Source organism: Osmerus mordax, chromosome 9 (assembly GCF_038355195.1).
Source record: "Osmerus mordax isolate fOsmMor3 chromosome 9, fOsmMor3.pri, whole genome shotgun sequence".
NCBI lineage: Eukaryota > Metazoa > Chordata > Actinopteri > Osmeriformes > Osmeridae > Osmerus > Osmerus mordax.
The window spans coordinates 920,120-934,703 of record NC_090058.1 but is presented as its reverse complement, the minus strand read 5'-3'; the positions used below and the strand labels follow the sequence as shown (position 1 = coordinate 934,703).

Genomic DNA, 14,584 nt, shown 5'->3' with positions numbered 1-14,584 from the left:
ATCTTTCAGCCATGTGTATCTGCATATATTTGGGGAAGGTGAAAAGAAAATGTGTACTATGTATTTATACAATGCAAATGTAGGTAAAGACTTGTCTAAAAATTACACATACATTTCGCATCCTGTTAAACTTAATTTGTTGTTTTGGCAGTTGCACCTGCACTGGAATCATTTGATCAAAAGCTAAACAAAAGCAACGACTTCAAAGCTCAATTTGGATGTCAAATAGGGTTAATTGTAATAGGCCATTGTAATAGCTGCTTTGGTCTTTGGTAATCATATTTTCTGAAAGGTTTCCCTTCAGAATATTATTTTGTAAATGACAGGGTAAGCTTTGTAAAGGTTAATTAATGTGACGTCATGCCCCTAATGTGAAGGTCATCTTTGTGCAGGATGTCATACCGGAGACACCAGACAACTTCAGGTGGCTTCAAATGCCTAAATGTTTTCTAAATCAAGAAATGTAGGGTGTCGATCTTCTGGAGGGGGATTTCCAAGTATTATTTGTCTTTGTGTGGCGGGTGGTGACCCTCAGTGTGTCTGCTGTGGTCCTCCCAGGAGGAGGAGGGCAGACAGGGAGCTGAAGAGGAGACGTCCGTCCTGGGGGAGCAGGGAGGCCAGGCTGGGGCGGAGGAGGTGCGGGCTGAACAGGTACCACCAGTAGGGTAGGACCCAACGGTGTCTGTTGGAGGGGTTAGTGAAGGAACCAAATCCAGATCTGTTTATATATACATTTTCATCTGTCATCTCACCTGCATATATGATTCCACTAATCAGAATAATTTTTATTTTAAGAACCTATCTCCTCCTATCTCCTTCCCACAGCCATCCTCTCCTACCCACCCCCCCACCCCCCCACCCCTCCCTCCCTCACACCCCCCCACCCCCTCCTTATAGAATTATCATAACCAAACGAGCTATCATCAGTCTACAAATGGAAATACCACAGTCGAAATATGAAGATTTGACCCTCACCTAGCTTGACCTCACCTCGTCTCTGACACAGCATCACATGACATCACTGTTAGATCTCAAATTAATCTTCATGGAATATACTCATGACCATTACGCACGTAGTCATTTTACAGCTACTCATGCTCACATTGGTCCACACCTCATTGTACCTGATACTATACCTATACTTACATTCAGGAAAGCTTGACCCTGTAATTCCACCTTCACAGGTGTCTGACGAAGCTCCGCCCCTTCACTGCCTCGCTCAGCAGGCCGAGCCTGGAGGACAGGGTAGCAAGGTCACGTCTCAATACTCCACCCCGGCTGCCTCTCCTCCCCTGCCTCTGAGGCAGCCTGAAGCTGAACCCCCAGAGAGTCAGGAGGCATCTAGAAAGGACGAGGAAGAGGAGAGCGACTCTTCGGGCCTCCAGCTGGATACCAGCAACAGCAGCACCGTGACGAACGGAGAGCTCTCAGAGGAGGAGGGAGCCGGGACGGGCCGCGTCCGGCCCTCCTGTGTGGACCAGGCCAGCGCCGCACGCTGTCCCAGCAGCCCCTCCTGTGTGGACCGGGCCAGCGCCGCACGCTGTCCCAGCAGCCCCTCCTGTGTGGACCAGGCCAGCGCCGCACGCTGTCCCAGCAGCCCCTCCAGCTCGAGCCTGGCCTCCGGGGACCTCGTCTCCCCAGCATGCCCCTCACCCCCGCTGGGCAGCAGCAGCACCACCTCCCTCAGCACAGACCTCCATGAGAAGTCCGGACCTGACTCGTCTACGACGCCAGCTCCTGGAAGAAGCCCTGTTTCCCCGCCGGAGGTGGAACGGCGCTCCACTCTCTCCAAACAGGACCGGCTGCTCATCCACAAGATCAGGAGGTACTACGAACACGCCGAGCACGAGGACGCCAGCTTCAGCATCAAGCGCAGGGAGAGTCTGTCCTACATCCCCCGGGGCTTGGTGAGACACCTGAGCAGCCAGCTGGACAGCCCCCAGGACGCCCTGCCCCCGCAGAGGAACACGTCCACTTACAGCCGCCCCACGTCCTGGTCTGTGTTTGACCTGCCGGGCCTGGAGGGACACGGCATGCGCGACTCTCAGAACATCAGCCGTGCTGCTCCTGGTGTGGAGGAGTTCTGGCCGGCCTCTGAGATGGTCCATGTGTGGCAAGACATGGAGCTGGAGGAGAAGGGGACGGAGGATGGGGAGGGCCGGCAGACTGAAGAGACGCTGTCCCCTCCCTGTCTCCACCGGCTCCAGAGGAACAACCAGGAGGAGCCTCTGAGGATCCTGGAGGAATCGGACGGAGGCTCCGTGTCAGAGGAGGCCTCCTCTCCGTCCATCACACCCTCCCCAGCCAGGGAGGACAGTCCTGTGCTCGACCCGTGCCCAGGCAGGCCCCCCTGGACCAGGGAGAGGGTGAGGCTGGCCCGGGCTCCTCTGCCCAGGATCATCAGCCTCCGGTCGGGCGTGGAAGAGGACATGATCCTGCAAGACATGGAGAAGATGAAGAACAAGGTGTTTCAGCTGGCTCGACAGTACAGCCAGCGCATCAAAAACAACAGGCCAGTGGTGAGGCAGAGGAACAGGGAGGTGGAGAGCATGGGCACCTCCAAAAACCTGGCTGCTGTCCACGAGGAGAAGGACCAAAACAGAGACGGGGGTGAGTAGCTTCCTGCTGAGGCCTCCAGAGATGATGTGTGTTCATCCACACAAGCCCAAATCAACAACTGTCTTTTCCCTTTTCCTGTTTGTCTACATGTATTGTGCAGGTAAACCTAAGCTGATGCTGTCACTGACCAGCTATGACCAGGTCATCATCCAGGAGTTGCCTTCTCCCAGCCCATCCCAGTCCCTCAGCTCCGGGGCTAGCTCTCGCGTCACGTCCCCCTGCCCGCCCCTAACCACCAGCCCCCAGCCCCCGGCACAGGCCTTCCACTGGCCGGACATCAGCGAGCTGCGCTCCCTCTACACCCCCACCTCCAGGCTGGGTCCCGGTGCTGGGCCCCCCCCCTCCCCGGTCACCCGAAGCTGCCTGGCTCCAGAGGACGCGCTGGGGAGCTGCAGCGGGGGGGTCATGTCCTCCTGGGGATCCACTGAGAGTTGCTCCATGGACCCCCTCAGAGGGACGTCAGACTGCCCAGGCACCAGGCTGAACGTGGCCTGTGAGGGGGGGAGTCCTGTGGGGGGGCAACAGCCCCAGGACCAGCCCCAACTTTGCAGGTGGAGCTCTGTGGACCACAAGCCACTCCATGAGATGCAGAATCTTCCGGACCCCATGAGAAGCTGTTATGTAGCTGGCCATCTCACCCTTCCCAACGAACCCAAGGTGATCATAGTGGAGAGGGTTCCTGGGGGAAGAGCAGGAGATGGAGGGATGCAGGGAGGAGAAGATGGAGGGATGCAGGAAGGAGAAGATGGAGGGTGTCAAGATAAGGAGGAGCTTGTGGAGGTGGAAGGCCTCCACAGGGCAGCACTGGACTGCACCAAGACATCCATGTTGACTTCAGGGAGGAAGACGCAGAACCGTCTGGTGAAGAACTTACGAGAGAGGTTCCAGAGTTTGAACTCTTAACAGTCAGAGGGAAGTCACTGAGAAGTCTGTAAGACCATGCAGAGACATAGGACTACCAGTAAATACTGTTGGTGTTTTCAGAATTTCAGATTCTAATTTTCATATTCTTCATTTTTTTTTCTAGTTGTTTTTTGAGTGTATGCCAATGTGGTCAACACTTGTGGGATATGCTGTGTTTATGTCACCACTAGTAACTAGGGATATGGTCAATGACGGGCCCTACAAAGCTGTTTCTTTGTAAAAGTTGTAAATACAATGCTTGTACATGTTCACTATTGACGACTGTTTTTATGTGAAACGGTTAAGTATCGTTGTATATTTGAATGGAAAATGTTTGTGTTTCTTGCTTGTGAGAAGTCATTAGAGACTAGAGCAGTAGATAACAAGTAGTCCAGATAAGACACATAATATAAACCACTTTTGGTAAATGAACTGTATACAAACAGTTGGAACTCAGGCATCGCCACAATCCAAGTGACAACTAGAGTCTTCAACACAAAACAGTTCCACAAGATTAGTGTAACGTGTGAACTGTGAAACTCACTCCTCAGGTATGTAGCAGACCACCCGCGTCAACGAAGAGCTAGCTTTTCGTTGGCGCAGTTGGTAGTGGTCGCGCTTGGCAAGTCAGAGGTCGAGCGTTCGAATCCCGCGAGTGGCGAACGATACCTTGTCAGACGGAGCGTGGTTACGTCTGTTACATACCCGTGACATTAGCAAGCACTGCTCATTAACCTATGACCAAAGAGTGTTGTTCTCCGAATTGAGTGGTGATTGGTTGGTGAACTGCAGTACCCTAGAGCTATTCTACTTAACATGAGTACATCTAGTCACTACTCAAGACTCCTCATTCTCATTCCTCACTGGAACTTCACCTTCATTGTTATCTATGTTTTGTGTTATTTATATAATTGCTGTGTTTGACTGAGGTCATTTGTCTTCTTTCAGAATCTTGTTCCCCTTGTTTTCTATTCCAGAGGAAGAAATATAGTTTTCATGCTTGAAATGAGCTTATATTTCTAATTAAAAGCATGATATTTTTAAAACAAATTTGTGTTGTGTCTCTAGGACGAATTTGACTAACGACTAATTTAAATCTATATTTGTATGTCAGCGGTAGGCCTACATTCTTTTTATCAAGTCAGGGTAATTTAACCATGCGGTCTGAGACGTCTGGCTGTCTGGTAAGGATGTATTACGAAGAAATGAATTCAAATAGTGGACCTAATATGTGGAAAGGAACGAAGTAACGTCAGACATAATGCATGTGTCGAGAACTTGCAGCTACAGTTTTTAACTAGCCTAGTAGTGTGTCCTTTTGGGGTCAGTGTCTGAATTTTCAATATGGGAAAATATGTGAATTAATACGGCATTAAAGCATGTTTCATTCCTTGTTTGAACGGCAGCAAACAGTTGTTTAGACGTAGTCGTTGTAGACGTGAATTTAGCAAATCTAACACATTATGCTTTTGGGATTTTTCGAAAAAAATTATGTTGCCCCACCCCGTAGGTTACGGTTTATGAACGGCTATTATAAAGCGAGGAGACAAGCTCGCCACGCGCCGTGCGCTCTTCAGTCACATTCATGTTTAGATGCTGCGCGTGCAGACTCCAGCGCGCAGAAACTGGAACCAAATCCAGGGACGCAACTGTTTGTCTGGCAATTATTTAACCATTTTTAGAGATTGCTGGGTTGTGTCTACTCAACCGTTAAAGTAATTTTAATTTACCAAGAATGGGCTGCGCGATATCTGGTCTGGCGCCGAAAACCCCGTGTGAGACGAAGCAGGATGATGCAGACACGCGCCTCAGCGAGGACCAGGTCCAGATGATCAAGGACTCATGGAAAGTTATTCAGGATGACATCGCCAAAGTTGGAATTATTATGTTTGTAAGGTAAGGGGAGGTATAACACGGGTAATATTGTTTTCACAATTCGTCTTGTATTAATGTCGAATTTATATTCACTCAACTTGCATTAGAAACTAAATCAGATTAACGGAAGTTTCAAAAGTACTGCCCCGTATTTCAGTGTTGTGAGATCATGCTACACCGAGATATAGGCTCAGAGCGATAAAGAGCGTGCACATTGAAACCGACACAGCGCAACAACCTCTGCCGTGCAAGGCAAGATGTAACGGAAGGCCTGTGGGGAGTAGTTATATATGGAACCTTATCGAATTTACGAGTATTTTGTAACGTCTTAGTCGCATACTCACATGAGATAGACTATATATATATAATAAATACATATATAGGCTGTATATGTGCATATAACCTTGGCAGTCCATTTGCTGTTTCTCAGTGTTTCTCTGCCACTCAGACATAGTGAATGTTTGGTCTCTACCAGGCTCAGGGGCCTGCATGAGTTAACAGGATTATGACACAGTGCCTAACATCTCTTCCTAACCAGGCAGCTGAACACAGTCATATTCCTCATGTTGGCCTGCTCCATCCATGCTGCAGCCTCAGGTTCTTCATTAAAAGACTGGAGAAGGATGGGGCCTCTCTCATCACCCCACATCTCATCTCAACATTTATGTAACCCATCAGGTCCCCTCCCCTGTTTCAGCAGCTAGTGACCAGCGAAAATGATCAGCAGGAATCAGAGCAGTTAACCTTTGAAGCACATTTGAGGTTGCAGACCTAGTGTCACAATGAACAACAACTCTAGTGTTAGCAAGCTTAAATGTGCTTCGAAGTCCAACCTCATTAGCACCAAACCATGACCACATCTAGGCCTACATGGTCGTGGTTTGGTGCTAATGAAGTTGGACGTGTAGCTGGTGGTGGAGGAGGGGGAGGAGCGAGGACACCAGGCGTAGCAGATAGCTGTGGGGCCAATCAGGGCAATGCATCCCTGGAGGAGCTCTAGACAGCCGAGGAGATTGACCTTAGTGTGCTAGCCCTGTAGCGTGCTAGCCCTGTAGCGTGCTAGCCCTGTAGCGTGCTAGCCCTGTAGCGTGCTAGCCCCGTGGCATGCTAGCCCTGTAGCGTGCTAGCCCCGTGGCATGCTAGCCCTGTAGCGTGCTAGCCCTGTAGCGTGCTAGCCCCGTGGCATGCTAGCCCCATAGAGTGTTAGCTTCATGCTTTGGCAGGAAGGTGCATACAATAAACATATAGGGACCTAAAATTCTAATATGTGGACTATCTATACTAAGGGTACATAAACTAGCAGTACTAAGTGGAATTAGAATTAAATAAAATATACAATAAAATAAAATATATCCATGCAGACTTACAGGGTGCGGGTGAAAACAGCACCCCCTGTAGAGACTCTCCCTCTTTTTATTGTTTATGTTTGTTTACTGTGGGGCGTGAGGGACACCAGACACGTCCCCTGTGCTCCGGCAGTCAGTGAGGCGAAGTGGGAAACACACCAAAACCCTGAGAGTGAGACAGCCTGTCTCCTCTCATCCATCCCATTTACCCAAAAATGGGATGGATGAGAGTCCACTTGTGATCCATCCCAGCGGACGTGGTGAGGAGGTCTTCAAGGATTTTCACTCCAGAAAAGGGATTCCGAATAAGAACTGGCATGTTTTTGCTTGCTGTGTTGATGAAATCCTGAAATCAAATCCCCATTCAAGAGAAGATGTGTTGCCAAGGATGAAAACCACTTAGGGCATAATCACAACATACAGTGTAATCACTCTGGACGGGAGATACAGGTTCTGCAAGGCAAAGACATGGAATGGACAAATGACCACCTACACTGGCAGGATTTTACAAACTAGCCCAAATCTCTCCCCGGACATCATAAACATCCTTTTTGAACATTTATGAAGGGTTTGTTAACATGATCTCAAAAGGCTTTGGAGATATTGAGGTGTTTTGTGGTGTAGTGTGCCTGCATGGTTGTGCTGCTTTTCACGACCCCCACTCTCTCAAGCTCAGACGCATTCTGTTTGTCCCCGTTGTCTTGACTACGGTTGATTGAGTTTGGCCCTGTTGTCTTGGTGACTGACAGGTTGTTTGAGACCCATCCCGAATGCAAGGACGTCTTCTTCCTGTTCCGAGACGTGGAGGACCTGGAGAGGCTGAGGACCAGCAAGGAGCTGAGAGCTCACGGGCTCCGGTGAGCCCTCTCTCTTTCACACACACGTATAGTCTCTCCAGCCCACTCCCTCTCTCTCTCTCTCTCACACGTATAGTCTCTCCAGCCCACTCCCTCTCCCACTCTCTCTCTCACACGTATAGTCTCTCCAGCCCACTCCCTCTCTCTCCCACGCTTTCTCTCTCTCTCTCACACGTATAGTCTCTCCAGCCTTCCCCTCCTCTCTCTCTCACACACGTCTACAGTCTTTGAGAGCAATGCTATTTATTACTTTCTCAATGTCACACTCTAATGTATCTAATGTGAAAAACTGTCGAGTTGCCAGACATATGCAGACAATCATCTGCATATGATCATTATGATTGTATGAAGGCCCGAGCGCCTCATGGCCAAACAACTCCAACTCTGTTGTTGCTGTGAAGTCTGGGTTCCCCTGCAAACAGAGGCCAGCACCCTCCCAGTACAGATAGACAAACAGAAACACAGGCAGACAGACAGGCAGACAGACAGAAAGACAGACAGACAGACAGACAGACAGACAGACAGGCAGGCAGGCAGGCAGGCAGGCAGGCAGGCAGACAGCAGAAGGAAACCCTGGATGAGCCACATCAGGGTTCCTGTTCTCACGGACTAAGTGGACGAGATCGAGGGCAGCACTTTCACCTTTTGTCCGTTCTCATCATCATACCCCAAACTGGCACAGAAACCCTCTTCAGCATGGCAGCGGCCTGAAAACAATGGAGCTGTGTCCTCTTTTGAGGGTTAACAGCCTGGCAGCCTGGATGAGAGAGAAAATAAATACAGTACACTGCAGCTTGTTAAGGGCCTTCTTGTTGAACGTGTAACTCTTCACAACATTTAATCATTTACATAATTACAAAACTACTTGTTGAAATATTCTCAATATTCCCATTACAATGTAAATAGTGTGAATAACAAGGGTGCAAGCATTGAGACATTGTCAGATTAACATTCAGCCAGTGTGTTAATATTCTGATTTGTTGCTGAATGTCTCTCTGTCTCCCTGGTCTCAGGTCTGTCAGGTAGCTTGATAAAGCAGTCGTCTTATCTCCTGTCTGACCAGAGCCTGTCTCTGTGTACTTGATGACAACCCATGTTTTAATGTACAGCACGTTGGTCAACGATAGTTGTATTTAATAGAGATGAGGAGGAGTTGGGAGGAGAGAGGAGGAGTCGGGTGGCTGAGCGGTTAGGTAATCGGGCTAGTAATCTGAAGGTTGCCAGTTCGGTTCCTGGCCATGCAAAATGACATTGTGTCCTTGGGCAAGGCACTTCACCCTACTTGCCTCGGGGGGAATGTACCTGTACTTACTGTAAGTCACTCTGGATAAGAGCGTCTGCTAAATGACTAAAAAAAAAGTAAAGGTGCTTCAAATACTAAATGTATTGTGAGCAGGCCAGAGCTGCTCACCCTGTGCTTCCTGTGTGTCCCAGAGTGATGTCCTTCATAGAGAAGAGTGCTCACCCTGTGCTTCCTGTGTGTCCCAGAGTGATGTCCTTCATAGAGAAGAGTGCTCACCCTGTGCTTCCTGTGTGTCCCAGAGTGATGTCCTTCATAGAGAAGAGTGCTCACCCTGTGCTTCCTGTGTGTCCCAGAGTGATGTCCTTCATAGAGAAGAGTGTGGCCAGGCTGGACCAGCAGGAGAGGCTGGATACCCTGGCTGTGGAGCTGGGGAGGAGTCACTACCGCTACAACGCCCCGCCCAAATACTACAGCGTAAGACTGCCTGGCTCCCCTCCTGTCGGGGAGGCTGCCCCAGGCCACCTCTCAGTCCATGATCAACACTGCTCTAATGTACGATTCAGGCTTCAGTTTGATCTAAAATTCTTGATGAAAACCAGTCGACGCACACTTTCATGGTTTAATAATGCCTGGATCCTAGATGATCACATGTACTCTGATGAGAGGAGTGGAGGACTTGACAGTTATATTGGTTAGTCTATTGGTTTACACCTAAAGAGCCACAAAGCCTCTGGACACTGTCACAAACAATATTCTTTTGTCTGTTAATTGAACCACAGTATGTGTTTAATCCTGGACCCTTTGTACTGTGATGTCTTACCTTCCAGTATGTAGGGACAGAATTCATCAGTGCCGTCCAGCCCATCCTCAAAGACAGATGGACACCAGAGTTGGAGGAAGCATGGAAGGTAGAATTCAATATTTTTACCTGAGTCCCCCTAACATGCCTGCTTCAGGGTAATCACATCATTCACCAGCAGTGACTGGAAAAATCCATGAATTCTTTCCATGTGTTAATGCATAAGACCAGGAGAGCAGAGGCTGATTGGAATTTACACCTCAATGAACCAGGGAAGAGCATATTGCAGAAAGTAGAGCAAGGCTCTGTCACATCACGCTCCCTCAGGTGTTCATGTTTTCAAAGCTGAGCCAGTATTTACATCAGAAAACCTGACATGTTTATCACCCGTCGGAAATGGTTGAGCACACTGCTCTCTAGTGGACTGACATAGAACTACAACTATGACTTGTCTTCACACACGCACACTGACCCTTAGCTGTGTTTGTGGTCTCCAGACTCTGTTCCTGTACCTGACCAGGCTGATGAGGCAGGGATACCTCCAGGAGGAGAGGCTCACACACCACCCCCCTGCAGCCTCCCCGAAGGACAGGCCAGAGAGGAACAAGGCTGTCCTATGAACGCCCCCGCCGCTCTTGACGCCAGACCTGCAGACACAGACCTGCAGACACAGACCTGCAGACACAGACCTGCAGACACAGACCTGCAGACACAGACCTGCAGACACAGACCTGCAGACACAGGCAGCACCGACCTGCAGACACAGGCAGCACAGACCTGCAGACACAGACCTGCAGACACAGACCTGCAGACACAGGCAGCACAGACCTGCAGACACAGACCTGCAGACACAGACCTGCAGACACAGGCAGCACAGACCTGCAGACACAGACCTGCAGACACAGACCTGCAGACACAGGCAGCACAGACCTGCAGACACAGACCTGCAGACACAGGCAGCACAGACCTGCAGACACAGACCTGCAGACACAGACCTGCAGACACAGACCTGCAGAAACAGGCAGCACAGACCTGCAGACACAGACCTGCAGACACAGGCAGCACAGACCTGCAGACACAGACCTGCAGACACAGGCAGCACAGACCTGCAGACACAGGCAGCATAGGGACTGTGTACATACTGTATTTACTGATTACGTCCTTTTTTACGTTTCTCGCGTCATCAATCATTCAGCGACGTCAGCGAATAACCGGTGGAGACTGTTCCCATGTGTTTAGTATTATTCAAAGATCCTATAATTCAGTTAACAGAGTAAGATTGAGTCATTCTAACCAAGCACGTTCTCAAACTACGTCTTCGAATACGTTGTGATGAGAGTAACACAGAACGTCAGGTGGATGTAAAGCCTGTGGCCATACCTGTCGACCCAGGAGACTCACATGGCCAGCTTTAGAACACCCTAGACGGAAAATCAGAACGGACAAAAACTAGCATAAACATGTCTGTCTCTGTCTACAGAAGTCAAACATGCCTTTCAGTCAATAAACAAAATGTATTACCAGGCTTCTTCACCCTGTGACACAAGATCCACTAAATAACATTTCCAGCGCGTCTGTGTTCAAACTGCTGCTTAGCCTGCGGCTGTGCAGTCATTGGTCTGTACTAGAGCTCTTAAACCACGTGGCAGGGTTTGAATTACCAGGGGGCTTGACCCCCCTAATTAAGACTTGGACCCCCCCAAAAGAGGTAAAAACAACAGGTCGGGGGCGATACATTTATATATCGTTCTTACCTGTATTCGTAAATTACGGAAGTTGACCTCCCCGATTATCTTCCTGAGATTAACAAGCGTTTGGCGGAGGACGATATTTATGAAACTACGTGAAGGTGAAGTCCCACATCTCACATGACCACAATGTAACTTTTAATTTAAAGTAAACAATTTTAAAAATGAGCAAAAAAAAGTTCAAAACAATAAAAACATTTTAAAAACTGAGCAGTTGTCCATTCTCAAGTCTGTTTCTTTAATGCTTGGCTATGTTTGCTTTAAACATTTGGCTCATATGTCTCGCACACTTGTCTCTTAGCCTTTTTATTGGACAGTGAGAGAAGGGAAGCGTGACACAGGAAGAAGGGATATTGCAGATTCCCCCAGCCGGATTCCAACCGACAACAGGTTGCAAGGTGCACCGCACGTAGCTTCCAACTGGATGAGCTAAATGCTGTGATTCAGTATGTATTCAAATCTGGCTGAAGGATCTTCTTACAGCTCAATTTTGCTCTTGGACTTAACTAAAACTGATAAAAGGTAAATTTATTTTTAGACTCTTGGTTCAGCCTTTCCTGGTAGGACAGTTGGGTACCTGGAGAGACAGTTGGGAGAGGGGATCTGGACAGTCGGGGAGTGTGCTGCGGTTACAGGGATCTGGGCCCACGGATGTTTGGCACTACGCTCTGTGCGGGATTTGAACCCAGGTTGTCATGGTTTTTGGACCTTGTTCTCAGCCTACTATACCACAGAGTCCCATTACGTAGGCCAAAAGGAGAAGTGTCTGTTTTAGTCTGTGGAAATAACTTTCTCTCTTTCCCGTTTCCTGTCTCTTCCTCCCAACCCCTGCATCAGGCCCACATGCAGCCTGGGATGCTGGCCTATCACCATGGGAACCCCACCCACCCTCCCATGATGCTGATGACCACCCAGCCCCCCCGGCAGCCCCCTGCCCCCCATGCCCCAGAGCCCGCTCAACCTCATCCCCGTCTCCTCCACCGCACACTTCTCCTACCTGGCGCCCCCCCAAGGTAGGCCGCCGAGAGCAGTTTCAAACCTGCCTGTAGTGTGTCAGTGTCTGTGTGTCTGTAGTGTCAGTGTCTGTATTTTGTCTGCACCTTGATATGAAAAATTCTTCCAATTTGAGACAGTATTAACGTTGCTGTTTAATTTCTGCCCGTGCCGCGTCTGAGACTTCAGAACAGGTTTCTAACCAGGGTTCGAATTAAGAACCGTCATCAAACATACAAAACAGATACTGATTAGATCCATCCAAATATGTAAAAATGAAGAATTAAGAACAAATGTGAAGTTACAAAAGAACAAGATCTGCCTTTACATTATTAAATAAGTTCCTTATGGAGACTTTCTTGAATGTCATTGAAAATCGTCATGCTGCCTTCAGCTTCAAGATGTGAGACTTTAATGGTTGCTATGTTACCAGAACCTATTCATAACCACTTTTTATCAGGGCCTACCAAAAAAAAGAAGAGGAATACTTTAGCTGATGATATAGCTATTAAAATTAAAATATCTAAAACATAAAAATAAAAAAGGACAATTATATTAAAACAAAAAAGGCAATTAGTGTCTGTGCAGCATCCTTGTGACGCTCCACAGACATGCAGCCTGCTGTAACTCGCTTCACACCAGAGGACGTCTGCAACCAGCAGCCACTCCAGCAGGATCCTCTCAGTAAACCTCCTCTGGGCTTCCTTCAGTCACCTCCACTGACGACAGAGAACAGCCAGGTGAAGACAGGACCATGAAGACCGGCATGATGTCAAAGCAGTCACCAGATGGAGAATGGTGGGCCTCAACCACTAGTTTAGACGAGGGAGGGGTGTGTTAGGGTGATGGTTGGAACCCCCCTGTAGGTGGTACAGGCCGGTCTGGTCCAGTAGTGTTGTGTGTAAGAGTCTGTTGCTCATTGGGTGGCTTTGGTTTTCTTGGTTTTGCTTTTCTTGTCCTTCTTCTTCAGTCCGTCCATGTGTGCTCTCAGCAGGTTTGAATACGCCTGCAGACAGGAGGAGGGAGGCTCCATGTCAGGGCCACAGCCAGGGTTCAGATAAACAGCACTGCTTGCTTGTGGTACTTACCATCTGGAACTTGATAACTTCTTTAGTGCTAACCTGGAAACATTAAAAAGGTTTTGTAAGCACACATGAAGAGCACATGGCTTAGTGATTGACCACACCATGAGAGATGACCACAAAATTCCCACATCCAATCACATGAGCAGACTGACCACTGTGCTGATTTTCTTCTTTCCATCCGATGCTCTGATGAGACACTTGTTGTCTGCAGGCTCAAAACTCTCCACGTGACCTTTCCTGGGAACCGGTTTGGTTCTTCCGTCGTCTTCAAGGTACAGGGGGGAGGGGGCGAAGAGGGATGTGATCGGTATTCTAACATGTATTTCCTAAGAACTCAGGTTCTTGTAATATCTAATAATCTCATTTCAAAACACACGAACTTACATTTCTTTAACGTGATGACAACACTGCCAGAAGTCCTGCATTTCTGGAACAGTCTAGTTAGCTCTGTCAAGAACTGAAGGGGACAAATGATAAAATCAGTGTTTTATTATAACCGTCTTTCAGTCAGGCTTCACCGGATAAGTGACCTGATAGGTAGCTCTAGAAGGTGTACTGTAGTCTATTTCACACCGCATGCTACACCCGGACGTTGGCAGCCTGCGCATCTGATCATTTTGTCATCTCTAGCTATTAATGTTGTTAGCTAGCCTACATAACTACCTCACAAGATCATGTCAGGTTTACTCTACCATCAAACGGTCAAGAAATTCTCAAACCCTTGTTGCCACATTAAATCGGACTGAACTCTACTCGTATTTTCTTTTCGTTATCGTTACACTGAAATGATCTAGCTACTGACTGTACACGATACCTAGCTAGCTACTGAGCTAACATAAGATCGTACTCTAGTTCACGAGCTAGAGGAAGTGATTTCTAAATATTTGTACACGGCTACACTAGACAACTAACGATGACAATACGACATGTAGGAATTATAGAAATACTATATTTTATATCTTACCGAATCGTTTTCCAGTAGCACCATGATCAGCAGTTAAATGTACACGTAGCTTTGAAGCTAAGATAGCTCCTCATAAGCACACGTACTGCAACACAAAGCTCCGCCCACTGACCTTTGAACTCGGCGCGCGCGCACAAAGAACTAAAATCATT

General features: G+C 48.3%; 3 protein-coding genes across 4 annotated transcripts in view; 2 read left to right on the top strand and 1 right to left on the bottom strand.

Moving 5' to 3' along the window:
* The window catches only part of LOC136949443 (pleckstrin homology domain-containing family G member 3), a 33,289-nt gene extending 28,514 nt beyond the window's left edge, over nt 1–4,775 (top strand). The window contains exons 17-20 of one of the 2 annotated variants that reach the window (XM_067243735.1): nt 559–651; nt 1,185–1,481; nt 1,572–2,610; nt 2,720–4,775. In XM_067243735.1, coding sequence (XP_067099836.1) covers nt 559–651; nt 1,185–1,481; nt 1,572–2,610; nt 2,720–3,522 — 2,232 coding nt within the window. In that variant the 3' untranslated portion in view covers nt 3,523–4,775. Of the gene's footprint in view, nt 1–558; nt 652–1,184; nt 2,611–2,719 lie in introns of both variants that reach the window. The other variant, XM_067243734.1, reaches the window with a different exon arrangement.
* A 482-nt stretch (nt 4,776–5,257) lies between these two features.
* On the top strand, nt 5,258–10,262 carry xgb (x globin). The gene is made up of 5 exons (XM_067243741.1): nt 5,258–5,418; nt 7,493–7,600; nt 9,197–9,317; nt 9,671–9,751; nt 10,140–10,262. Exons 1-5 carry the CDS (start codon nt 5,258–5,260, stop codon nt 10,260–10,262), a joined length of 594 nt encoding a protein of 197 aa, XP_067099842.1.
* A 2,263-nt stretch (nt 10,263–12,525) lies between these two features.
* srp14 (signal recognition particle 14) lies at nt 12,526–14,537 on the bottom strand. The gene is made up of 5 exons (XM_067243502.1): nt 14,433–14,537; nt 13,853–13,925; nt 13,621–13,733; nt 13,472–13,504; nt 12,526–13,389 (listed from the first exon to the last, which is right to left on the bottom strand). The coding sequence occupies exons 1-5, from the start codon at nt 14,454–14,456 to the stop codon at nt 13,300–13,302; spliced, it is 333 nt and encodes a 110-aa protein (XP_067099603.1). The 5' UTR covers nt 14,457–14,537; the 3' UTR covers nt 12,526–13,299.
* Between the last annotated feature and the right edge of the window lie 47 nt (nt 14,538–14,584).

What these genes read in the sequence shown, in the direction of transcription:
- srp14 (XM_067243502.1), bottom strand. Translation starts at nt 14,456, where the DNA reads ATGGTGCTACTGGAAAACGATTCG. An exon ending in TGCTACTGGAAAACGATTCG is followed by an intron (nt 13,926 to 14,432) that starts GTAAGATATAAA and finishes TGTCCCCTTCAG; the next exon opens with TTCTTGACAGAGCTAACTAG. An exon ending in TGTCATCACGTTAAAGAAAT is followed by an intron (nt 13,734 to 13,852) that starts GTAAGTTCGTGT and finishes TGTACCTTGAAG; the next exon opens with ACGACGGAAGAACCAAACCG.
- xgb (XM_067243741.1), top strand. Translation starts at nt 5,258, where the DNA reads ATGGGCTGCGCGATATCTGGTCTGGCGCCGAAAACCCCGTGTGAGACG. An exon ending in CTGAGAGCTCACGGGCTCCG is followed by an intron (nt 7,601 to 9,196) that starts GTGAGCCCTCTC and finishes TGTGTGTCCCAG; the next exon opens with AGTGATGTCCTTCATAGAGA. An exon ending in CCCCGCCCAAATACTACAGC is followed by an intron (nt 9,318 to 9,670) that starts GTAAGACTGCCT and finishes CTTACCTTCCAG; the next exon opens with TATGTAGGGACAGAATTCAT.